The 27,639-nt window shown below is 39.8% G+C and overlaps 1 protein-coding gene across 5 annotated transcripts in view; it reads right to left on the bottom strand.

The window, feature by feature from the left end:
* The window catches only part of Gmppa (GDP-mannose pyrophosphorylase A), a 91,458-nt gene that overhangs the window by 26,821 nt on the left and 36,998 nt on the right, over positions 1-27,639 (bottom strand). For all 5 annotated transcript variants that reach the window (XM_071694159.1, XM_071694158.1, XM_071694160.1 and 2 more), the window contains exons 3-5: positions 27,213-27,442; positions 20,862-21,012; positions 20,334-20,432 (exon numbers count right to left, since the gene is read on the bottom strand). In XM_071694159.1, the coding sequence (XP_071550260.1) occupies positions 20,334-20,432; positions 20,862-21,012; positions 27,213-27,442 (480 nt within the window). The remainder of the gene's footprint in view (positions 1-20,333; positions 20,433-20,861; positions 21,013-27,212; positions 27,443-27,639) is intronic.

A 27,639-nucleotide genomic window follows, 5' to 3' on the forward strand; every position in this document is an offset into this window, starting at 1 on the left:
GTGCACACCTAGTGAAGGCTTTATTGTTCTTCATCCCTACAGCCTGAGATAGGCCCAGGCTGTTGAATTTGGCTGTTGGTCAACCAAGATGTTGGAAGCTGCAGCCTTCAAGCCTACATAGCTGCCACAGCCTGGCTGGTTTGATAATTTTGTAAGTACTCGTCCCATGCAGTCTTAGACTTCTCTTCTGTGCATCCCATTCTGTTTCTGATGGTAGCTGGCAAGGGCTTGAATAATCTTGGGCCCTGGCTGTTTAAGGAACTCTCTCTTTTTGTATATATTGCACCTTTGGACTTCTGAAGTATATTGCACCTTTCTATCTATAAAGTAGTCTTTTCCGATGTCTACTAAGCCTGTCTTCCCAGCTGGATGTTATTTCTGGATGGAAGTTGGGAACCAAACCTTCTAGAGTTTTCCACGTACGGATGATGATATGCCTCTCCTGTCTGTGCTCCAGGGAGTTTAGCCTCAGAGATTTTAGCCATTCCCTGTAGTTTAGTTCCTCTATCTATGTATCCATCTATCTGTATCTCTGATGCCTGTTCCCTTCCAGAACTCCCATCCAGGGGTGGCCACAGCAAAAGAGTTTCCACTTATCCCTGTCCTTACATGCATCCCTTGCATACACCATCCCATGCATTCTTCCTCTGTTTCTCTCTCTCCAGTATCCCTCCACACTATTTGCCCATGTCACAAGCAGTCTTCCAATCACACCAACCCCTTTAACTGTACTACCATACACTCTCCTTGTAAACTCACAGTCTCGCATTCTTTCCACATGCCTAAACCACCTCAATGTATTATGTTTCACATATTCTACTACTTCACAATTCATTCCCTTTGCATTCCTTGCCATACCACAAAGCTCATACACTCTTTCATTTCATCTAGTCACAACACCTGCTCTTCTCAAAAAGCTCATTTCAATAGTCTAGATTCTTGACCACTGTGCCTCATTCCACATCCATGTTTCAGCTGCACAGGTGGGATGAATATGCTGTCTCTTAATCCTCTCTTCACTTCCATACTTACACCTCACCCCTTCATTATTCTATTATGAAACCCAATGACTCTTCTGCCCTGTACTGCTCTCTCCCTTATGTCTCCTTCCATATCACCACCCAAGACATCTCCCAGACACCTAAATACCCTCACTCTTCCAGTCTTTCCCCCCCCCCCCCATATCCATAGCACAATTTAGTACACTTCTTTCATTCTATATGGTTTAAAAAACTATACTTTCATTCCATTTCCTTTCAAACACCATTAATTTACTTTTTATTGCATTTCCTCTCAATTTCCTCAGCTTACACACATATTGAAACACACAACCTTCTGCATCTCCTCTTCATTCTCCACAAATAACACAGTATCATCCACAAACAGGCTTGCCACCAGCCACCATATCTTACCACCACACTCCATCTCTGCAACCCTTTTCCCTAGTTTTGCGTTCATCTCTCTTATCACTCCATCCACATATATATCAAAAAGCCACCATGACATCACATAGCCCTGCCTCACACCTACATGTATCCCAGAACTTTCACTCAGCACAAACTCTTACACACGCATTTTCTATTCTCTAGAAGGCTTTTACACCTTCCACAGTTTTCCCCCTACACCATATATCCTTAATACATCCCACATAGCATTCCACTCAACTCTGTCATACGCTTTCTCTAGATCCATAAAAGCTGCACACAATTTCTTACCTTTCGCTAAATTTCCATAGTCATCTTTACTACAAAAATCTGATCCACACATCCCCTACCTTTCTTAATACCCCCTTGTACTTCACTTATTCTGCATTCAGTCACTTCCATCACTCTGTCAATTAATATTCTTGCATACACCTTTCCTGGTATACTTAACATACATATTTCCCTATAACTGCTACATACAATCTTTGCACCTTTTCCTCTGAATAAAGGAACAATAATAGCTTTCAACCAATCCTTTGGCACAAGCATCTGTTTCCATGCTAAATCACATAAAAGATGCCTCCACTCTATTACACTTTCTCATAAATACCTCAGCATTTCAACCATATTCCCATCCACTTCAGGTGCCTTTCCTACCTTCAGCCTCACTATTGCCCTTCTTACCTCCCTATTTGCTATAAGCCCCTGCATTTGTATCCTCTTCTTCATACCCATGCTTGTAACAACTGCTGCCTCCCCTTCTCCCACATTCATCAGTTCTTCAAAAACTCTTTCCATCTTCCTTTCACTTCCTTTGGATTCAGCAATTCCCCTTCCTTACTTCTCACATAAGCATTTCCACTCTTACATCCACCTCTTTCCTTCTTGACCTTCCAGTATGGTTTCTAATCATTCTAAAGCTTTTCACTTAACATTCTTCCAAAATCTTCATCTTCTCTTTCTTTGCTTTCCTGTATCAGCTTAATATTTCACTTACATATTTTGTATTCTTCCTTCCTCCTTAGCTGAACTTCTATTAGTACATTCCTACAGAGCAATCTATAATATGCCTTTTCCTTCTCTTATACATTATTTCTAATCTCTTCCATTCACCATGCATTGCCCCTTTTTATTCTGTATCTCTACCTTGTATCCAACTACTGATTCTACAACCTTTACCAGTATTTCTTTAAACATTTCATTACCTCATTCACACATGAAAGCATTCCTAAATTCACTGCACTTCCATCTAAGCTTTCAGTCACCTTCCTTTCATACTCCTCCCTGTATTTTTCCTGATTCACCTTCTCGCTTGCCAATACTTTTACCTCTCCATTCTTCCTTGCACCAAACCTCCACTTCTCCCTGATCCTCATCCCCACAAGAAATGCAAAATGGTCAGAGCCTCTAAAGAATCCTCTCATAACTCTTGCATCCAGCACAGTCTTTCTTAATCTTTCATCCACTGCCACACAGTCAATCAAAGCCTTTTGTTCTTCTCTTACATCATTCCTCATTCATGTTTATCTGTGGATCTTCTTAAGCTGAAAAAAGGTGTTTGCAAGGAATAAAACCCTCTCAGTACAAATATCCACAAGATAACTTCCATTCTCATTTACCCCATTTACCAAATATCTATTTCTACATTCATATCACCCAATATGACCACATTTCTCTCATTCTCAAAACCATTTATAAAATCACTCAAATTCCTCCAGAAAAGCTTCATTTCATCCTTACCTTGAATAGTCTTCATATTCGCAGATGCATATACACATACCAATGCATATTTCACATTCCCAATCTTTCCTTTCACCCACGCTATTCTTGATCAATTCCATCCATGCTCTGCAACACCCTTCCATACTCTTGGTGAGAGCAGAATTGCACATCAAAATGGGCCATAAAAGATACCTACACACTAATTCTGCAATTCTGCCTACCTTGTAGGGTGGTATTAAAACAACAATACTTAATTTGTGAAACAATTAGTGCTTTGAATAATATAATCATTGGCATTTCTTCTCTTGTCTTGGAAGTTATTAGGATCCAGCCTGCCATCCTTATGGATGAGGCAACCGATGTTTCGGTTGTCTTTGCTGACAGTTAGGTCATTAGACATGATTAATCTGAGATCTTAACCCCTACATCCATCTGATATTGTGTTGTTTTTTATTTCTTCATTTTTCCCATACCAGAAGAGTTAAAACTTACCTCCAATGAACATCTTCTCAGTTGCCTAGTTAGAGGCTTCGATTATATATCTTTGTTGCCTTCCCACATCTTCTATTCATGCAATTTTCATACTTATTCTTGTATCACCAGCAAAGGATGATATGAAACTAAGTAACTGTGGAATGTGAGGTGTGTAAGGACAGTTCTTTGGGGAATTAGCTTTAAATCATGGTGGCACTGGAGCTGGCAAAGTTTTACAACTATGTGCTATGACCTGTTAGTTAAAAGGCAAATCCATCTCCCAATTTTTCTGGTTATTCCCATCTTTGGCATTTTATGTGCTGATGCTATGGTCATGTTCACATTTGTCACAAACTTTTGTAAAGCCTGTATAAATCATATTAGCATTTTCTTTGTTTTCCTGAGCTTTAACAATCTTATCATAGTGATCAAGTAAATGAGAGATGCAAGTTCTTTCAGCCTTGAAACCATGTTTTTCCAGGTTATGTAGGCTGTTCACTTTCATACAGTCAGTCAGCTTGCTTCTTGGGACTCTTATAAAGATTTTGATGATTTACAATGTTAATACTATTGGTCTCTGGTTTTTTGGAACTGCTTTGCTTCTAGCTTTGTGGAATGGGACAATCTGAGTAAGTTTCAGACTCTCAGGAATGATGACAGAATCTAGACTTGTTCTCCAAAAGATGTCTTGAATTTCTTTATAAAGACTGAGTTTCAAGACTCCATGACTGGGGCTGATTGCATGGGCATGCTCTCGATGGCACTCTTGATATCTTGTGTTGAGGTGGTGATATCTGCTCTGTGTTCACTTGGAGAATTAGTGTTCATGAAGATGTCGGATGGGTCACTTATCTTTATATGTGGTTTTTGATTCACTGAATATCGATTCATATTGTCTATATAGTATATCACTCACCTCCTGGTAGTTGTCAGTAAAAAAATACCTTCTGTTTAAAGTGAGCCATTGGAGTTCATAGTCCTGGATTTGCATTTTGCATAAGAAAAAAGTATTTTAGATTAATTCTTATTAAATTAATGGCTTTTTCTTTTTTCTGTAATTAAAATGACATTTCTAGTTTATGGTCTATGTCTGATAATTTACTCGATAGGTATTCTTTCCTTTGCTGGGTGAGTCATGACCTCTTTTGTAAGTTTGAAATTCTTTTTGTGTCTCCTGCAGAGTGCTTGTTTTTCTGGTTCTAACCAAGATCTTTCATGCTTTCTTCTCGATGTTGCATGTCTGGGATACCAAAATGGTCATGTCATTTTCACATTCCTCCTCTTTTGGAACTCGACAGGGTTACCCACCATCTTGCAAACATCTAAACGATCACATCCTCCCAATTTATTTTTCCTATTAAAAGTGATATTATTGAAAACATCATTATTACATGTGTTCAGAGTAGGTGGTTTAGTACCCAAACCAGCTTTTCCTTCAATTATGCTGTGATCATATTATAGGGTGTTTGAGATGTAAATGTTCCATATTAGGTCCACTTTATTTGTAAAGATTGTCTAGGGTGTTACTTCCTATGGTTGGTATGCCATTTGTTGGCTGAAGGGAAACTTTTCATATAGTCTGAATCACTCTTTTTTTGAAGATGATAGTCTTACAAGCTTTTAGTGTCAGCATTTTCTGCTATGATGTTATTTCCTGCCAGTCTCAATTTAACGTGTGGTAGGTTGAAGTCTCCTAATACAAGTATACTTGAGGATGGGTTTCTGAGGAGATCAATATATGATTCTGTGTTTCTTTATCATTATTATTATTATCATTATACTTTGTCGATGTCTCCCGCGTTAGCGAGGTAGCGCAAGGAAACAGACGAAAGAATGGCCCAACCCACCCACATACACATGTATATACATACACGTCCACACACGCACATATACATACCTATACACTTCAACATATACATATATATTCATACATAGACATATACATGTATACACATGTGCATAATTCATACTTGCTGCCTTTATTCATTCCTGTTGCCAACCCGCCACACATGAAATGACAACCCCCTCCCCCTGCATGTGAGTGAGGTAGAGCTAGGAAAAGACAACAAAAGCTACATTTGTTCACACTCAGTCTCTAGCTGTCATGTATAATGCACCAAAACCACAGCTCCCTTTCCACATCCAGGCCCCACAGAACTTTCCATGGTTTACCCCAGATGCTTCACATGCCCTGGTTCAATCCACTGACAGCACATCCACCCCGGTATACCACATCGTTCCAATTCACTCTATTCCTTGCACGCCTTTCAAACTCCTGCATGTTCAGGCCCCGATCACTCAAAATCTTTTTCACTCCATCTTTCCACCTCCAATTTGGTCTCCCACTTCTCCTTGTTCCCTCCACCTCTGACACATATATCCTCTTTGTCAATCTTTCCTCACTCATTCTCTTCATGTGACCAAATCATTTCAAAACACCCTCTTCTGGTCCCTCAACCACACTCTTTTTATTACCACACATCTCTCTTACCCTTTCATTACTTACTCGATCAAACCACCTCACACCACATATTGTCCTCAAACATCTAAGTTCAAACACATCCACCCTCCTCAGCACAACTCTATCTATAGCCCATGCCTCGCAACCATATAACATTGTTGGAACCACTATTCCTTCATATATACCCATTTTTGCTTTCCGAGATAATGCTCTCGCCTTCCACACATTTTTCAACGCTCCCTGAACCTTCGCCCCCTCCCCCATCCTGTGACTCACTTCCACTTCCATGGTTCTTTGTTTCTTATTTCTTCCATATATTCTTGAGGCTTTGCATCTGGTAGCCTATAGATTAATGCAATGACCAGATTTGGGTTTTCAACTTTGACGAGAGCTTCTACTAAATCATCTTAGGTGTCCAAGAATCAGTAGTTATAAGAGTATCTACAAATACAGTCCAACTCCTCGACATGATCTTTTAGTCCTGTTGCATATGGACAGGTTGTACTCTGATATCCACACCACACTATTCATATGGTCGTTCATGTGCATCTCAGTGAAGGCTGCATTTGACTCCTTTAGCAAGCCACTAACAAATGGACTTTATTTTCCCACGTGATTGAAGTCCCTCTATGCTGGCATATATGAAGGACCTTACATAACTTGTCTCTCTGTAGTTTTGGAGGTTAACATGCTCTTGTTCTGCTTATGCTAGGTTTGGAGCAATTACACTTTAGAAATTAAATTACAATTACAAATACTTTCCATTTTTCAAAATCATAATTGTATTATCATTATTATTCATCTATCTATTTATATACTCTATCATACTTTGGCACTGTCTTCCATATTAGTGAGGTAGTGCAAGGAAAGAGACGAAAGAATGGCCCAACCCACCCATATACACATGCATATACATACAAGAACACACATGCACATACACATACCTATACATTACAACATATACATATATAAACATACATAGATATATACATATATATACACATGTACATAATTCACACTTGCTCCCTTTATTCATTCCCATCGCCATCCCGCTACACATGAAATGGCACCCCCCTCCCCCCGCACACACGCGAGGTAGCATTAGGAAAAGACAACAAAGGCTACATTCGTTCACACTCAGTCTCTAGCTGTCATGTATAATGCACCAAAATCACAGTTCCCTTTCCACATCCAGGCCCCACAAAACTTTCCATGGTTTATTATTATCATTCTTATGATTATCATTATTATCAATATTATACTTGATCGCCATTTCCCGCTTCAGTGAAGCAGCACCAGGAAACAGAATGAAGAATGGTTCAAGATTCATATACACACAATGTCTAAATGTGTGTGGATGTAGCCAAGATGAGAAAAAAAGGAGAGATAGGCAGTATGTTTGAGGTAAGGAACCTGGATGTTTTGGCTCTAAGTGAAACGAAGCTCACAGGTAAAGGGGAGTAGTGGTTTGGGAATGTCTTGGGAGTTAAGTCAGGGGTTAGTGAGAGGACAAGAGCAAGGGAAGGAGTAGCACTGCTCCTGAAACAGGAGTGGTGGGAGTATGTCATAGAGTGTAAGAAAGTAAACTCTAGATTGATATGGGCAAAATTGAAAGTTGATGGAGAGAGATGGGTGATTATTGGTGCCTATGCACCTGGGCATGAGAAGAGAGATCATGAGAGGCAAGTATTTTGGAAGCAGCTGAATGAATGTGTTAGCAGCTTTGATGCACAAGACCGGGTTATAGTGATGGGTGATTTGAATGCAAAGGTGAGTAATGTAGCAGGTGAGGGTATAATCATTGTACAAGGGGTGTTCAGTGTTGTAAATGGGAATAGTAAAGAGCTTGTAGATTTGTGTGCTGAAAAAGGACTCGTGATTGGGAATACCAGGTTTAAAAAGAGAGATCTACATAAGTATTCGTATGTAAGTAGGAGAGATGGCCAGAGGACATTATAGGATTACGTGTTAATTGATAGGTGCATGAAAGAGAGACTTTTGGATGTTAATGTGCTGAGAGGGGCAACTGGAGGGATGTCTGATCATTATCTTTTAGAGGTGAAAGTGAAGATATGTAGAGGTTTTTCACAAAAGAAGACAGAATGTTAGGGTGAAGAAGTGGTGAGAGTAAGTGAGCTTGGAAAGGAGACTTGTGTGAGGAAGTACCAGGAGAGATTGAGCACAGAATGGAAAAAGGTGATAGCAAAGAACATTAGGGGAGTGGGGGAGGAATGGGATGTACTTAGGGAACCAGAGATGGCTCATTCAAAAGATGCTTGTGGCATGAGAAAGGTGGGAGGTGAGCAGATTAGAAAGGGTAGTGAGTGATGGAATGAAGTAAGATTGTTGGTGAAAGAGAAAAGAGAGGCATCTGGACAATTTTTGCAAAGAAATAGTGCAAATGACAGGGAGATGTATAAAAGAAAAAGGCAAGAGGTCAAGAGAAAGGTGCAAGAGGTGAAAAAGGGGGCAAATGAGAGTTGGGGTGAGAGATTATCATTAAATTTCAGGGAGAATAATAAGATGTTTTGGAAGGAAGAAAATAAAGTGCGTAAGACAAGAGAACAAATGGGAGCATCTGTGAAAGAAGCAAATGGGGAAATAATAATAAGTGGAAGCGAGAGGGAGATGGTGTGAGTATTGTGAAGGTTTGTTGAATGTGTATGGTGACAGAGTGGCAGATACAGGGTGTTTTGGTCAAGGTGGTATGCAAATTGAGAGGGGTCAGGGAGAATGATCTGGTAAACATAGAAGAGGTGGTGAAAGCTTTGTGGTAGACGAAAGCCGACAAGGCTGCAAGTTTGGATGGTACTGCAGTGGAATTTATTGAAGGGGGTTACTGTGTTGTTAACTGGTTGGTAAGGATATTCAAGTTGACTGGTTGGTAAGGATATTCAATGTATGTATGGCTCATGGTGAAGTGTCTGAGGATTGGCGGAATGCATGCATAGTGCCATTGTACAAAGGCAAAGGGGATAAAGGTGAGCATTCAAATTACAGAGGTATAAGTTTGTTGAGTATTCCTGGTAAATTTATGGGAAGGTATTGATTGAGTGGGTGAAGGCATGTACAGAGCATCAGATTGGGGAAGAGCAGAGTTGGTTCAGAGGTGGAAGAGGATGTGTGGATCAGGTGTTTGCTATGAATAATGCATGTGAGAAATACTTAGAAAAACAAATGGATTTATATGTAGCATTTATAGATCTGGAGAAGACATATGATAAAGTTGATAGAGAAGCTCTGTGGATGGTATTATGAGTATATGGTGTGGGAGGCAAGTTGCTAGAAGCATTGAAATGTTTTTATCAAGGATGTAAGGCATGTGTACGAGTAGGAAAAGAGGAAAGTGATTGGTTCCCAGTGAATGTCGGTTTGCAGCAAGGATGCGTGATGTCTCCATGGTTGTTTAATTTGTTTATAGATGGAGTTGTTAGGGAGGTGAATGCAAGAGTCTTGGAGAAAGGGGCAAGTATGCAGTGTGTTGTAGATGAGAGGGCTTGGGAAGCGAGTCAATTATTGTTCGCTGATGATACAGCACTGGTGACTGATTCGGGAGAGAAACTGCAGAAGCTGGTGACTGAGTTTGGTAAACAGTGTAAAACAAGAAAGCTGAGAGTAAATGTGAATAAGTTCAATATGGTTGAGGGACAAGTGAACTGGGAGTCAGTTTGAATGGAGAAAAACTGGAGGAAGTGAAGTGTTTTAGATATCTGGGAGATTATTTAGCAGCGGATGGAACCATGGAAGCGGAAGTGAGTCACAGGGTGGGGGAGGGGGCAAAGGTTGTGGGAGCGTTGAAGAATGCGTGGAAGGCAAGAACGTTATCTCAGAGAGCAAAAATGGGTATGTTTGAAGGAATAGTGTTTCCAACAATGTTATATGGTTGCGAGGCATGGGCTTTAGATAGGGTTGTGTGGATGAGGGTGGATGTGTTGGAAATGATGTTTGAGGACAATATGCAGAGTGAGGTGGTTTGATCAAGTAAGTAATGAAAGGGTGTGAGAGATGTGTGGTAATCAAAAGGGTGTGGTTCAGAGGACAGAAGAGGATGTGCTGAAATGGTTTGTCACATGGAGAAAATGAGTGAGGAAAGATTGACAAAAAGGATATATGTGTCAGAGGTGGAGGGAACGAGGAGAAGTGAGAGACCAAATTGGAGGTGGAAGGAAAGAGTGAAAAAGATTTTGAGCAATCTGGGCCTGAACATACAAGAGGGTGAAAGGCGCGCAAGAAATAGAGTGAACTGGAATGATGTGGTATACTGGGGTCGATGTGCTGTTAGTGGATTGAACCAGGGCATGTGAAGCATCTGAGGTAAACCGTGGAAAGTTTTATGTGGCCTGGATGTGGAAAAGGAGCTGTGGTATCAGTGCATTGCACATGACAGCTAGAGACTGTGAACAAATGTAGCCTTTGTTGTATTTTCCTGATGCTGCCTCGTGCACATGCGGGGGGAGCCATTTCGTGTGTAGCGTGGTGGCGGCGGGAGTTAGTGGGGGCAGCATGTGTGGGTATGTATATGTGTATATGTCTATGTATGTATGCTTATGTATACACTGAAATGTATTATATTATTTGCTTTGTCGCTGTCTCCAGCGTTAGTGAGGTAGCGCAAGGAAACAGACGAAAGAGTGGCCCAACCCACGCACATGCACATGTATATACATGCACGCCCACACACGCAAATATACATACCTATACATCTTAACGTATACATATATATACACACAAAGACATATACATATATACACATGTACATAATTCATACTGTCTGCCTTTATTCATTTCCATCGCCACCTCGCCACACACGAAATAACAACCCCCTCCCCCCTCATGTGTGCAAGGTAGCGCTAGAAAAAGACAACAAAGGCCACATTCATTCACACTCAGTCTCTAGGTGTCATGTAATAATGCACCGAAACCACAGCTCCCTTTCCACATCCAGGCCCTACACAACTGTCCATGGTTTACCTCATACGCTTCACATGCCCTGGTTCAATCCACTGACAGTACGTCGACCCCAGTATACCACATCATTCCAATTCACTCTATTCCTTGCACGCCTTTCACCCTCCTGCATGTTCAGGCCCCGGTCACTCAAAATCTTTTTCACTCCATCTTTCCACCTCCAATTTGGTCTCCCACTTCTCCTCGTTCCCTCCACCTTTAACACATATATCCTCTTGGTCAATCTTTCCTCACTCATTCTCTCCATGTGACCAAACCATTTCAAAACACCCTCTTCTGCTTTCTCAACCACACTCTTTTTATCACCACACATCTCTCTTACCCTCTTATTACTTACTCGATCAAACCACCTCACACCACATATTGTCCACAAACATCTCATTTCCAGCACATCCACCCTCCTCTGCACAACTCTATCCATAGCCCATTCCTCGCAACTATACAACATTGTTGGAACCACTATTCCTTCAAAAATACCCATTTCTCCTTTCCGAGATAATGTTCTCCACTTCCACACATTCTTCAACGCTCCCAGAACTTTTGCCCCCTCCCCCACCCTATGACTCACTTCCACTTCCATGGTTCCATCCGCTGCAAAATCCACTCCCAGATTTCTAAAACACTTCACTTCCTCCACTTTTTCTCCATTCAAACTTACCTCCCAATTGACTTGACCCTCAACCCTACTGTACCTAATAACCTTCCTCTTATTCACATTTACTCTCAGCTTTCTCCTTTCACACACTTTACCAAACTCAGTCACCAGCTTCTGCAGTTTCTCACCCGAATCAGCCACCAGCGCTGTATCATCAGCGAACAACAACTGACTCACTTCCCAAGTTCTCTCATTCCCAACACACTGCATACTTTCCCCTCTTTCCAAAACTCTTGCATTCACCTCCCTAACAACCCCATCCATAAACAAATTAAACAACCATGGAGACATCACACACCCCTGCCGCAAACCTACATTCACTGAGAACCAATCACTTTCCTCTCTTCCTACATGTACACATGCCTTACATCCTCGATAAAAACTTTTCACTGCTTCTAACAACTTCCCTCCCACACCATATATTCTTAATACCTTCCACAGAGCATCTCTATCAACTTTATCATATGCCTTCTCCAGATCCATAAATGCTACATACAAATCCATTTGCTTTTCTAAGTATTTCTCACATACATTCTTAAAAGCAAACACCTGATCCACACATCCTCTACCACTTCTGAAACCACACTGCTCTTCCCCAATCTGATGCTCTGTACATGCCTTCACCCTCTCAATCAATACCCTCCCATATAATTTACCAGGAATACTCAACAAACTTATACCTCTGTAATTTGAGCACTCACTTTTATCCCCTTTGCCTTTGTACAATGGCCCTATGCAAGCATTTCGCCAATCCTCAAGCACCTCACCATGAGTCATACATACATTAAATAACCTTACCAACCAGTCAACAATACAGTCACCCCCTTTTTAATAAATTCCACTGCAATACCATCCAAACCCGCTGCCTTGCCGGCTTTCATCTTCCGCAAAGCTTTTACTACCTCTTCTCTGTTTACCAAATCATTTTCCCTAATCCTCTCACTTTGCACACCACCTCGACCAAAACACCCTATACCTGCCACTCTATCATCAAACACATTCATAAACCTTCAAAATACTCACTCCATCTCCTTCTCACATCACCACTACTTGTTATCACCTTCCCATTAGCTCCCTTCACTGATGTTCCCATTTGTTCCCTTGTTTTACACACTTTATTTACCTCCTTCCAAAACATCTTTTTATCCTCCCTAAAATTTAACGATACTCTCTCACCCCAACCCTTATTTGCCCTCTTTTTCACCTGTTGCACCTTTCTCTTGACCTCCTGCCTCTTTCTTTTATACATCTCCCACACATTTGCATTATTTCCCTGCAAAAATTCCCTGCTACAATTGTCCAAATGCCTCTCTCTTCTCTTTCACTAATACACTTACTTCTTCATCCCACCACTCACTTTCCTTTCTAATCTGCCCACCTCCCATGCTTCTCATGCCACAAGCATCTTTTACGCAAGCCATCACTGCTTCCCTAAATACATCCCATTCCTCCCCCACTCCCCTTACCTCCTTTGTTCTCACCTTTTTCCATTCCGTACTCAGTCTCTCCTGGTACTTCCTCACACAAATCTCCTTCCCAAGCTCACTTACTCTCACCACTCTTTTCACCCCAACATTCTCTCTTCATTTCTGAAAACCTCTACAAATCTTCACTTTCACCTCCACAAGATAATGATCAGACATCCCTCAAGTTGCACCTCTCAGCACATTGACATCCAAAAGTCTCTCTTTCGCGCACCTATCAATTAACACGTAATCCAATAACGATCTCTGGCCATCTCTCCTACTTACATACGCATACTTATGTATATCTCTCTTTTTAATCTAGGTATTCCCAATCACCAGTCCTTTTTCAGCACATAAATCTACAAGCTCTTCACCATTTCCATTTACAACACTGAACACCCCATGTACACCAATTATTCCCACAACTGCCACATTACTCACCTTTGCATTCAAATCACCCATCACTATAACCCGGTCTTGTGCATCAAAACTACTAACACTCTCACTCAGCTGCTCCCAAAACACTTTCCTCGCATGATCTTTCTTCTCATGCTCAGGTGCATATGCACCAATAATCACCCATCTCTCTCCATCCACTTTCAGTTTTACCCATATCAATCTAGAGTTTACTTTCTAAAATTCTATCACATACTCCCACCATTCCTATTTCAGGAGTAGTGCTACTCCTTCCTTTGCTCTTGTCCTCTCACTAACCACTGACTTTACTCCCAAGACATTCCCAAACCACTCTTCCTCTTTACCCTTTAGCTTCGTTTCAATCAGAGCCAAAACATCCAGGTTCCTTTCCTCAAACATACTACCAATCTCTCCTTTTTTCTCATCTTGGTTACATCCACACACATTTAGACACCCCAATCTGAGCCTCTGAGGAGGATGAGCACTCCCCGCGTGACTCCTTCTTCTGTTTCCCCTTTTAGAAAGTTAAAATACAAGGAGGGGAGGGCTTCCAGCCCCCTGCTCCCGTCCCCTTTAGTTGCCTTTTACGGCACGTGAGGAATGTGTGGGAAGTATTCTTTCTCCCCTATACCCAGGGATATACATATACATATGTGTGTGTGTGTGTGTGCATTTATGCATATACATGTGTTTGTGGGTGGGTTGGGCCATTCTTTTGTCTGCTTCCTTGCGCTACCTCGCTAATGCACGAGACAGTGACAAGGTTTAATAAATTTTCTATAAATATATATATTCAAGGGAACATCAGTGAAGGGGGATAATGGGGAGGTAATAACAAGTAGTGGTGATGTGAGAAGGAGATGGAGTGAGATTTTGAAGGTTTGTTGAATATGTTAAATGATAGAGTGGCAGATATAGGGTGTTTTGGTTGAGGTGGTGTGCGAAGTGAGAGGGTCAGGGAGAATGATTTGGTAAACAGAAAAGAGGTAGTGAAAGCTTTGCGGAAGATGAAAGCTGGCAAAGCGGCAGACTTGGATGGTATTGCAGTGGAATTTATTAAAAAAGGGGGTGACTGTGTTGTTAACTGGGTGGTGAGGATATTCATTGAATATATGGCTCATGGTGAAGTGCCTGAGGATTGGCAGAATGCATGCATAGTTCCATTGCACAAAGGCAAAGGAGATAAAGGCGAGTGTTCAAATTACAAAGGTGTAAGTTTGTCGAGTATTCCTGGAAAATTTATAGGAGGGTATTGATTGAGAGGGTGAAGGCATGTACATAGCATCAGCTTGGGGAGAGCAGTGTGGTTTCAGAAATGGTAGAGGGTATGTGGATCAGGTGTTTGCTTTGAAGAATGTATGTGAGAAATACTTAGAAAAACAAATGGATTTGTATGTAGCATTTATGGATATGGAGAAGGCATATGATAAGAGTTGATAGAGATGCTCTGTGAAAGGTATTAAGAGTATATGGCGTGGAAGGCAAGTTGCTAGAAGCAGTGAAAAGTTTTTATCTAGGATGTAAGGCATGTGTGCGAGTAGAAAGAGAGGAAAGTGATTGGTTCCCTCTGAATCTCGGTTTTCGGCAGGGGTCCATGATGTCTCCATGGTTGTTTAATTAGTTTATGGATGGGGTTGTTAGGGATGTAAATGCAAGAGTCTTGGAGAGAGGGGCTAGTATGCAGTCGGTTATAGATGAGAGGGCTTGGGAAGTGAGTCAATTGTTGTTCGCTGATGATACAGCGCTGATGGCTGATTCAGGTGAGAAACTGCAGATGCTGGTGACTGAGTTTTGTAAAGTGTGTGAGAAAAGAAAGCTGAGAGTAAATGTGAATAAGAGCAAGGTTATTAGATACAGTAGGGATGAGGGACAAGTCAACTAGGAGGTAAGTTTGAATGGGGAAAAACTGGAGGAAGCAAAGTGTTTTAGACATCTGGGAGTGGATTTTGCAGTGGATGGAACCATGGAAGCGGAAGCGAGTCACAGGGTGGGGGAGGGGGCAAAACTTCTGAGAGCATTGAAAAATGTGTGGAAGGTGAAAACATCATCTTGGAGAGCAAAAATGGGTATGTTTGAAGGAATAGTGGTTCCAACAATGTTATATGGTTGTGAAGTGTGGGCTATAGATAGGGTTGTGCGGAGGAGGGTGGATGTATTGGAAATGAGATGTTTGAGGACAGTATGTGGTGTGAGGTGGGTTGATCGAGTAATTAATGAAAGGGTAAGAGAGAGGTGTGGTCATAAAAAGAGTGTGGCTGAGAGAGCAGATGAGGATGTATTGAAATGGTTTGGTCACATGGAGAGAATGAGTGGGGAAAGATTGACAAAGAGGATATATGTGTCAGAGGTGGAGGGAACGAGAAGCGGGAGACAAAACTGGAGGTGGAAGGATGGAGTGAAAAAGATTTTCAGCGATTGGGGCCTGAACATGCAGGAGGGTGAAAGGCATGCAAGGAATACAGTGAATTGGAACGATGTGGTATACTGGGGTCAACTTGCTGTCAATGGATTGAACCAGGGCATGTGAAGCATCTGGGGTAAACCATGGAAAGTTTTGTGGGGCCTGGATGTGGAAAGGGAGCTGTGGTTTTGGAGCATTATACATGACAGCTAGAGAATACTTCCCACGCATTCCCCGTGTGTCTTACAAGGCAACTAAAAGGGACGGGAGCAGGGGGCTAGAAACCCTCCCCTCCTTGTATCTTAACTTTCTAAAAGGGGAAACAAAAGAAGGATTCATGAGGGTAGTGCTAATCCTCCTCGAAGGCTAAGACTGGGGTGTCTAAATGTGTGTCGATGTAACCAAGATAAGAAAAAAAGGAGAGATAAGTAGTATATTTGAGGAAAGGAACCTGGATGTTTTGGCTCTGAGTGAAACAAAGCTCAAAGGTAAAGGGGAAGAGTGGTTTGGGAATGTCTTGGGAGTAAAGTCAGGGGTTAGTGAGAGGACAAGAGCAAAGGAAGGAGTAGCAGTACTTCTGAAGTAGGAGTTGTGGGAGTATGTGATAAAGTGTAAGAAAGTAAACTCTAGACTAATATGGGTAAAACTGAATGTGGATGGAGAGAGATGGGTGATTATTGGTGCATATGCACCTGGTCATGAGAAGAAAGATCATGAGAGGCAAGTATTTTGGGAGCAGCTGAATAAATGTGTTAGCAGCTTTGATGCAAAAGACCGGATTATAGTGATAGGTGATTTGAATGCAAAGGTGAGTAATGTGGCAGTTGAGGGTATAGTTGGTGTATATGGGGTGTTCAGTGTTGCAAATGGAAATGGTGAAGAGCATGTAGATTTGTGTGCTGAAAAAGGACTGGTGATTGGGAATACTTAGTTTAAAAAGAGAGATATACATAAGTATACGTATGTAAGTAGGAAAGATGGCCAGAGAGCGTTACTGACTTACGTGTTAATTGATAGGTGCGTGAAAGGGAGACTTTTGGATGTTAATGAGCTGAAAGGGGCAAGTGGACGGATGTCTGATCATTAACTTGTGGAGGTGAAAGTGAAGATATGTAGAGATTTTCAGAAAAGAAGAGAGAATGTTGGGGTGAAGAGAGTGGTGTAAGTAAGTGAGCTTGGGAAGGAGACTTGTGAGAGGAAGTACCAGGAAAGATTGAGCGCAGAATGGAAAAAGGTGAGAGCAAATGACATAAGGGGAGTAGGGGAGGAGTGGGATGTATTTAGGAACCAGTGATGGCTTGTGCAAAAGATGCTTGTGGCATGAGAAAGGTGGGTGGTGGGCAGATTAGAAAGGGTAGTGAGTGGTGGGATGAAGAAGTAAGATTGTTAGTGAAAGAGAAGAGAGAGGCATTTGGATGATTTTTGCAGGGAAATAGTGCAAATGACTGGGAGATGTATAAAAGAAAGAGCCAGGAGGTCAAGAGAAAGGTGCAAGAGGTGAAAAAGAAGGCAAATGAGAGTTGGGGTAAGAGAGTATCATCAAATTTTAGGGGGAATAAAAAGATGTTTTGGAAGGAGGTAAATAAAGTGCATAAGACAAGAGAACCAATGGGAACATCTGTGAAGGAGGCAAATGGGAAAATAATAACAAGGAGTGGTGAAGTGAGAGGGAGATGGTGTGAGTATTTTGAAGGTTTGTTGAATGTGTATGATGATAGAGTGGCAGATACAGGGTGTTTAGGTCGAGGTGGTGTGCGAAGTGAGAGGGGTCAGGGAGAATGATTTGGTAAACAGACAAGAGGTAGTGAAAGTTTGCGGAAGATGAAAGCCGGCAAGGTTGTAGGTTTGGATGGTATTGCAGTGGAATTTATTAAAAAAAGGGGGTGACTGTGTTGTTGACTGGTTGGTAATGATATTCAATGTATGTATGGCTCATGGTGAAGTGTCTGAGGATTGGCAGAATGCATGCATAGTGCCATTGTACAAAGGCAAAGGGGATAAAGGTGAACGTTCAAATTACAGAGGTATAAGTTAGTTGAGTATTCCTGGGAAATTATGATTGAGAGGGTGAAGGCATGTACAGAGCATCAGACTGGGGAACAGCAGTGTGGTTTCAGAGGTGACAGAGGATGTGTGGATCAGGTGTTTGCTTTGAAGAATTTATGTGAGAAATACTTAGAAAAACAAATGGATTTGTATGTAGCATTTATGGAGACCAAACTGGAGATTGAAGGATGGAATGTTAAAGATTTTGAATGATTAGGGGCCCAAACATGCAGAGAGGTAAAAGGCATGCACAGGATAAAAGTAAACTGGAATGATTTGGTATACAAGGGTTGATGTGCAGTCAGTGGACTGAACCAGGGGATGTGAAGCAGCTGGGAGGACCTTGGAAAGGTCGGTGGAGCCTAGCTGTGGATAGGAGGCTGTAGTTTCAGTGTATAGAACATGTCAGTTTAAAAATGAATGTGAGCAAATATGGCCTTTCTATGTTCGTGGTGCTACCTTGCTGAAGCAGGGAATGGGCTATCAATTATGAAAAAAAATTATGATTATAGGTTTTTCCCAGGTGTGATTTCATTCTAAATACACCTAAACAAATTACACACTGTCAATTATGAATACATTAGTCCATGCACATATCTAGCTTCTCAATATGACAACAGTTACACTTTCTTTGATGATTTATGGGTAACTATAGCAAGTAATATTTCTTCTGTTTGTTTTTAGGTTGCTAGTAACATTTATGTATGAGATGTGGAATCATATACCACATGGAAATTTAAAATTTAGCTCAGGGTATTTTAATATGTAACCCCACAATTGTGGTTGACAGCAAAGAGAGGGTCATCAATGTATTTACTTTGCTACATACAAGGTTTCTATAAGTTTTATCTCCACCAGTAAGATTTAGTTTCCCAAGCAATAAATCAACTGCTCTTCTAACTCGACAACAAGATTCTTCTGATTAACAATTTGTCAGATTTGCCTGCTGAATCCTACCAAGCAATGAAAATAAAGCTGGAAGCTGATTTGTGGTTCATGGGAAAATGTAGCCTACAGTACCCTGAATCTGATGGTATAGCACATAAGACCATTAAGGACTTGGAAATCATTCATGTGCTTATATAAACTATTCTTCTTAAACTGAATTCCAAGGATATCCAAGTAATAAATAATGTGAGTGGCTGACATGGGAAGAAAGAGTTAGAGTGTTTAAGAATTTACATAAGAGATGTTTAGGTTAATAACAGCCGTCACCAAACCTACCCGCCTAGGTATAGGGGGTTTAGTGACAGCTGTGTAGTGAGCCAGCACTTCTCTGGCCCAGGTAGCTGTCTTTTCTTTCTGCTTCACCCTAATGTGGACTACTGGCATTCTATTCATACACATACAAGGCATGTGAAGCGTCTGGGGTAAACCATGGAAAGCTGTGTAGGTATGTATATTTGCGTGTGGGGACGTATGTATATACATGTGTATGGGGGTGGGTTGGGCCATTTCTTTCGTCTGTTTCCTTGCGCTACCTTGCAATCGCGGGAGACAAAAAAAAAAAAATAAAAAACAATCTCTCCTAGTCATAAATAGCACTAGAGAGCACTTAAGCTCACATGGCTCATTTTCTGTTCCTTAAGATTTTCCTGAGGTAAGCACTATATGTTAGCCCTGCCTTTTGGCAAAATGGTTGGAGCAGTAGATACAAGGAGTAGGTAGGAACATTTAGGCAGGAGCATTAGGTAGAAACATTAGTAGAAGTGCTAGGTAGGAACATGAGACAGGAAATTTTGGTAGTAGTAGTCAGTAGGAACATTAGGTAGGAGCCTCTGCAAACACTGCACTAAAGTTGCCCTCTCCCAGAAGCCTGTTAAGGTTGAGGCGCTAACAGCTAAGAAGCAGCACTGGAGTTCACTTTAATGGAGACTCTATTGCCATGGCCACCCCCTTGAAGGAGTTACAGTTGGGAACATGCCTTAGAGATACAGGTAAAATATCTATAACCAAAAACACTTTTTGGAGAGATACTACTCATCTAACTACAAGCTCATCTTCTCCCCAAAAGCACAAATCTCACATCAGCACTTTCCACACAAAATGGTAGTGAGAAGGCTATAATGAAACTTCATATTTTTCCACACCTCCATTACTTATCTTTTCCATGAGCACGGGTTGAAAGAATCACTAGATAGTAAAGAACTGCAAATAACAGATTCAAATTGTTTAGTCTTCATTAATTTTGATTAGAAAAATCTGCTAAAATTCTTTAATCTTCTTTTATTTCAATTTCTTAAGAGAAATTTGTACAATACATTCTAAAGCAAAAAATCATACCAAAAGTGAAACTAACCTGTCTGTGGTGTACATATATGCTTGACCAGTACCAGCAATAGGCATGAGGATATCTTGTTCCAGCTGAATAGTTTCTGTGCCCTCACAATCATCACAGCTATGCAAGGTCATATAAACTAATGTTAAACCAACAGATCTAACACAACACTGATGGGTCACATATACTTCACTCATATTTCACACTGTAAAACTCCTGATGATTATCACTGTACTCTCAATCTCAATTATAATTATGAACGTTTAAAGTACATTGCAATGCAGAAAAAGAATTAAGAAAACAAGCATACAAAGTACTGAGATCATTCCAGACCATGATAAAAGATTATATAACAATGCATACCATACTGGCTTGAAAAGTTACAAGAACTTTTGTCTCAAACTTCTTTTATCCAATTATCCTTGACTTTTCACAATTTCCTTTTCTTTTAGTTGCAATCAAAATTTACATTTCTCATTTCTCCATATCACTGTAAATGCTTTATCTATATCGACTATTTTATATCTAAAATAAATAATAATTCCCTACCTATAAAAATCTTGTCTGGAATTGAAGATTTCTCCGACTCGCTTGAAAATATCAGGTGAACAAATATAAACACCACAATTGATGAGATTGGACACAAAAGTGGAAGGCTTCTCAACATAGTGGAGGATTTGATGAGTTTCCCTGTCTTCAACTGAAAATCAGAGATGAAGACTTGCAGTTAACTAATGATAACAACTATAACTTCAAAGGAAAATCATCCACATAAAGTCTATAGCATTCTAATAATTCTAGTAAAGAATACCTATCACATATCACTTGCTGAAATAAACCTTTATAATTCTACTCAGAATAAAGGCTCTTCATACCTTCTTTCACCTTCACTTTTCCATTGTGCCACTGTCACTGCTTTTACTGATGTAAGCATTCATGGATCTTGGCATCTTTCCATATATTGCTCCTAGGTTACCAGAACCTCAAATATCCCATCAATTACTTTTTCTCTGATGATCCCATACCACCAAAATCCTTTGATATTATCTTTCTATCTATTCTACTTCATATCCTATTCTCAAGAGCAAAACTTCTTTTATCAACTTTGTAGCTCTTCTCTCACATCTGTTCAATATTCCTTTTAATGCCTCTATGTGCAAATATCTGGGACGTAATACCCTGTACCTCTTCAAATTACTCTTTGAATTTGTATCAACTCATATTCCTTATAATACCTAACAGTTCATTATATGGGATGTACAGTCTCCCAAAAGAGTATCAACCCTCCAGGCCTGAAGCTTCTATTATTGAGCTATTGAGATTAACACTTGACTATGCTGCCAACCTTATGCAGAGTTGCAAACTGCATCAGGTTGGCAGTGAAGTTAAGTTTTAATCATGGTCAGCCAGTTGCAAATCATCAGAAATACATTTTTTGGGAGACTGTACCACTCCTGTCACAATGACCATGAACAGGCTGAGATTATAAAATCCATATTACTTGGAACAAGGATAATGCATGGATTTCTGAAATTTATGGATTTTTGAAATATGGGCACAGAGATTGTGGTGTGAGTACATTGCACCATTAAAAGAGTCTTATATTATCTAATAAGGGTCTACATATTAACTGCATGTAATGTATCTATTTTTTTCATACAATCACCATTTCCTGCATCAGTGAGATAGCACCACAAACAGATTCAGAAATGTTTCATTCACTCACATCCATATTCTAACGGTCATAGATAATGCACTAAAACCGGAGCCCCTTATCCACAACCAGGCTCAGCAAACCTTTCTGTGGTTTCCCTTAGCCACTTCACATGCCATGGGTAAGCCCACTGAAAAAGGTATCCTACATAAAATATCTCAAATATATAACGCAATTATTATATGTGCTTACCCAAATTCCTAACTTGATAAGCTCACATTGATGTAGTATGTAGGCCATGGTAAAGGCTGGCAGTAGTGAAGAAGTAAAAGGGGAGGCATTAAGCACAGCTGAGGTTAAGACAACAAAAGCATGGGAGAGGTCTTACATTTCATTCAATGTAGATTGTACTGATGTGCATGAAGAGTTATCAAAATTCAGCTCAGTCTTGGCAATATTATGCAAAAGTAACAGGCTTTGTGAAGTGTTGGAGCATCACCTTTTGGAATAATTGCATGCTTTAAAGCCTAATATAACAGCTCTTGCAGTCTAATCATTTTAAAACATGTACTTGTCAAATGAACAGGGTTAATCAAAAATAAACAAAATAATTTTCAGTCAAAATTTTCTGGATCTTTGAAGTTTCTGGACTTCTGAAGTCTAAATATTTGCCTTTCCCAACTGAGCTCGACAGCATCATGAACAGACAAACAAAGGCCTCATTGCACATTTCTCTATGTAGAATGTCCTCAAACAGTCCACCATCTATAGCAAAGTCCCTTAGACTCCTGCATATACCACTGACTGCATGTTATCTTCACATACCACTCCATTCCTCCTGATTCTGTCCAATGCATGCTTCTTACCCCTGAACGTTCAAGCCTTAATACCATCAAAGCTTCCTTTACTTTATCCATCCATCTTCACTGTCTTCTCCTTCCCTTTGCTCCCTCTAGTCATTCTTCATTCATCCTCTCTATATGCTTAAACCAGTATGCTCACTACCATAACTCTTTCTCCAACTGTCATTCCTTCCACAATTGATCTGCCTCACACCACATACTGTCCTCAAGACTTTCTTTTCTAAAGCACCCATCATCTTCCCTTCTTTAATAGTAATGGCCCTAAACTCACATTCATGTAACACTGTTGGGACTACTCTACCTTCAAACATACCCATCTTTGTTTTTACACACATTTCTTTTGGAAATACTTCTAAATGCATCCATGACATCAATTCCCTATTCTACCCAATGACTCACTTCAGCCCTGTGGTTTAACCTCCTGCTAAGCCTACTTTCAGATACCTAAAGCACTCAAACTTCCTCCAAGGCCTCTCCATTTAAACCATCTTGTGCCAACCACATGTTGCACCTCATCACCTCACTTCTGTTCCCACTGACTCTAACCTTTCTCCATTCACACACTCTCTCAAATGCTGACACTATATGGTCAACAGACTTATGCCTCTGTAATTCATTCTTTTTTGTTCCTTTTGAATTCATGCAAAAGTAACATAAATGCATTCTGCCAGTCCCCAGGCACATCAACCTAGGCCATATAAACACCGAACAACCTGACTAACCAACCAACAACAATGTTAACCCCTTTCTTGAGAACCTCATTGATAATCCCATCCACTACGCCATGCTTTATCTTATGCATCCACCACTTCCTTCCTTTAACCTAGCTCTTCACTATCACTCTCATTCTGCATGCCACCTTATCCCAAATGTACTGCATCCACCTCCCTGTCATCTACCACATTTAGAAGTCCATTAAAATTCTCACTCCAACATTAAAAACACAGTTCGTGTTCTACAACCAGCCCATTTATAGAAGATAACATTTTGTAACGTACTTACATACACATGCAAGATATACTATCAACTTTAAAAAGAGTGAAAGTAAATATAATGGAAGGTCCTGATGAATTCTACACAAGAACAATGAAAAGAATCTAAAAATGAGATAAATAAGCTACATTTGCTACAGAGATACTTCCTGAGCAATGCAAGCTTACTAATGTAACATCAATACTCAGACATCATCACTCAATTAGACTGACATCCATAGCTGGTAATATTATGGAAACCGTCATTTGACATAAGATTGAAAATAATTTTGGAAATCACCTTTTAATTCAGTCACAGCATGGTTTCTAATGAAATAATTGATGTCTGATAAATATGTTTGATTTCTTTTGCAACCTATCAAAAACATATGAAAAAAAGCACAGCACTTCTTGACATCCATTATGATTTTCAGAAGCTATTTGATAACATCCTGCAGCAAAAATTGCCAATAAAAGTTAAGTATGTCACATGGTATAGATGAGTTATATTTCAGTGGTTAGATAACTAGTTGAATGGCTGTAAATGTCAGTAATTAATGGTCAAGCCTCAGAACAGTCTGATGTAACAAGTGGTGTACCACAGGCATCAGACTTGGGGCCAGTTCTCTCTCACTTATATTAATGACATTAATAATGGGTTGAGTTGTAAGACGTTAAAATTCACTGGTAATGCTAAGCTGGGACATAAAGAGCTACAACAGACACTGGACATCTGCAGCTAAAGTCTGACACAGGCAAACTAATGTGGCTCAGTGAAGATACATGAGTTTTCATATCAATAAATGCAGTTTTATAGACCAAGAGTAAAAAGAGACAAGTTACAGTATGAATTTTCTTTAGCTACAAATTGTAAAGAAGGAAAAAGACAATGATGTAATAATCCCCAAAGGCCTAAAGCTAAGCACAAAAAAAACAGTTAAAAGCACACAAATTTTAGGCTTTAGAGTATGGCATGCAAAATTCAAGTCTAAGAAACTAACTCTCACTCTTTACAATTCACAAGTGAATCCCCACCTTGAACAAGTTCAGTTTTGGTAAGCATACTTTAGAGAGAAAAGGAAAAAAAAAAAAAAAAACAGAATAGGGAGAAAAAGGCAGGGAACTACCAATGTGAATTCCAGATTGAGAAGCAAGCTTAGTTTAGAAATCAAGCTAATGATGTCACTGCACCAAACTACATCTGTGGCTGGACATAGCACATTGTGCCGAGCAACATTTGTGGCTGGATGTGGTATAATGTGCTGAGCCACTTTTGTGGCTGAATATAATTTGCTGTGCTGAACCATACTTGTGGTAGGACATAATGTGTTGCGCCAGCCACATTAGTGGCTCTAAACCTTTGCATCGTATGATTCAACATCCTATCCAAAGATATCTCTAACAACTTTACGACAGCTGGAAAAAATATCATCAAAGTCACCCATAACTTACCTAAGAAAGTGTAACTTCATCATCAATATGGGAAGTTATATTCCTGCAGCAACTATTGTAGTCAGTTTTACATAAAAGCTCTCCCCATAATACACAAATGCATAAAAATATCAAAAATATGGATAACAAAAAAAATAGGTAAATGGCAAGTTTGGATGTGTGAAATCATGTTTAGTATACAATCCATAGAGTGCTTAATGCGTTTAGGTGTAAACAGAATGAAGTCACAACTAGAAAAATCCCATAATCATCATATTCTTACATAAATAATGAGGATTCATGCAAACAACCAGGGACTGCTCACATCAATTCAAGAATCTCCTACATAAAGTATACTACTCTTTTGGATATTTTCTTTAATAATAGATGAAAAGCAATATTTTGTAAGGTGATATCTTTTGTGTGTGCACAAGGGGATAAACAAAAGAGAAAGCCTGCACAATGAAAGGGTGAGTTACTTTGATACAAGCATTCAAAATTGTCGAAGCTTTGACAATCAAGATCTAAGCAGTTATCTAAAGTTAACCATCTGATTTCATTTTCAGTAATTTCTACAAACTCAAAGGTATATGATATACTTTATATAAGGTAAAACACTTTTTCTTCAACATGATTATGAATCCCTAATGAACCCAATCTATCCCTGGATGGGTAACAGTATGGAGACTATATCCATACTTACCTGGATTGCCCCTTCCTGCCCTTTGTTCTTATGTCACAAACAACTATAGTTAGCACTGGGAATAAATCTGAGACTGTCAGGTACCCATTTAACAAAATGTCTTACCCCAAAGGGACCCTTGCCTTACTTGTACATTTGCCTTTTCCCACTGCCATTCAAATTGAAAGGCTCACTGTATTGGCATTTAAAGGTGCATTATATCACAGGTACCAATAATCAACAGTGAATGAGAATCCTAGTATATTAGCCACCCATATAACACAACAAAGGCAGGTATGGCCTTGGTGTGTGTGCTTGGTATGCCCCATGCCAATTAGTGGCTAATGGATGATTGTCCTTGGGCAACTAAATTGGGTGGTAATAATTTGGTAGAAGGTAAACAGTTACCACTAGGAAAAGTTCTAGGAGTACCAGTAATCCATTAGTGGAGGCAAAGAAAAGACAAAGATGAAAGAGTCAACAAAAGTCAACAAACACACGTTAAGTACACTGTGTGCAACACACCAAATCTAAATGTCTACACAGCATTAAACATGGATAATTTACCAGAATTTTTTCTCTTTTCTTTCAAAATTTGTTAATATTTCCTACAGTTAAGATTTTCTTTTTATGAAACCTAGACCTAGGAACCCTCTCAATTTTCAGGGCTTGGTCCTTTTAAAGCTCAATATATGGAATAAATTAGCAATAGGTGTAAAATTGGGTGAAAGCAACACCACAGGTACACTGAAAAATATAATGACAAATAAGTCACTTGATTCAAGTCTAAGACTGATATCATTTCCACTTCTGTAGTTGAATATGAAGTTTACAAGTATTTCTCCAACAGTTATCTGTTTGATTTTCTACTCTTACTACACTAATCTCTTCAACAATCAGAAAATCTCAGAAGTGCACAATGGTCTTCTGAATTGTTTACATTCCTTTGCATCTTTTCTTTACCGCTTCTCTGCCTATTACCATTTCCTCATCTACTCTTCTTATGTTGCCCCATCTGTTTTCCTGTTCTCCACACACTATTTACTTCCAAACAAAACATTTCTTTATTCTCTCAAGTTCATCAATACTCTCTCTACCTATCTATCTGACAGTAATCGGTAACATTCTTCTGAACTACTCTGACACATAAATGTCTTCTTGAACCATGTCAATACCCGTTTTACATACCTGTCAAACATCTAATGTAATACAAATGAACACACATTTCTCGTTTTATGATGGTCCTCAAACATCAATAAAAAGTTATATGGGAAATGTTCTCCCACCTATTATACATACCAATACATCCATACATGGTAGACTGTTGTCGTGTAGCCTCTGTGCCCATGATAGTGATGAGTGAAGGCATAGAGAGGCTTGTATGAAAATCTAGCATTTCGTGCAGAGGGAAATCTCCACACACATCCCCATTCAGCACAAAGAATGCATCAGGATTTCCTGAACTAATCTGATCTCTAAAATGATAGATGCCTCCTGCTGTTCCTAAGGCTTGGTATTCCTGAAGATACCTAAAAAATAAAAACTATAATTGGTAAAACTAAAATATATAAACTTAAAAAAATTTACATAACTGGTTTTGTGATGGATGTGAAAGGCAGATTTTGGAATCCATCACTGTAACTTTAAAGAACTGAATTTTTGGCTAACCTACCTAACCAAATCTAATCTAAAGAAACTGGGATATCAAAATTGTGATAGCATACTG

Source organism: Panulirus ornatus, chromosome 56 (genome assembly GCF_036320965.1).
Source record: "Panulirus ornatus isolate Po-2019 chromosome 56, ASM3632096v1, whole genome shotgun sequence".
In the NCBI taxonomy this organism is placed as follows: domain Eukaryota; kingdom Metazoa; phylum Arthropoda; class Malacostraca; order Decapoda; family Palinuridae; genus Panulirus; species Panulirus ornatus.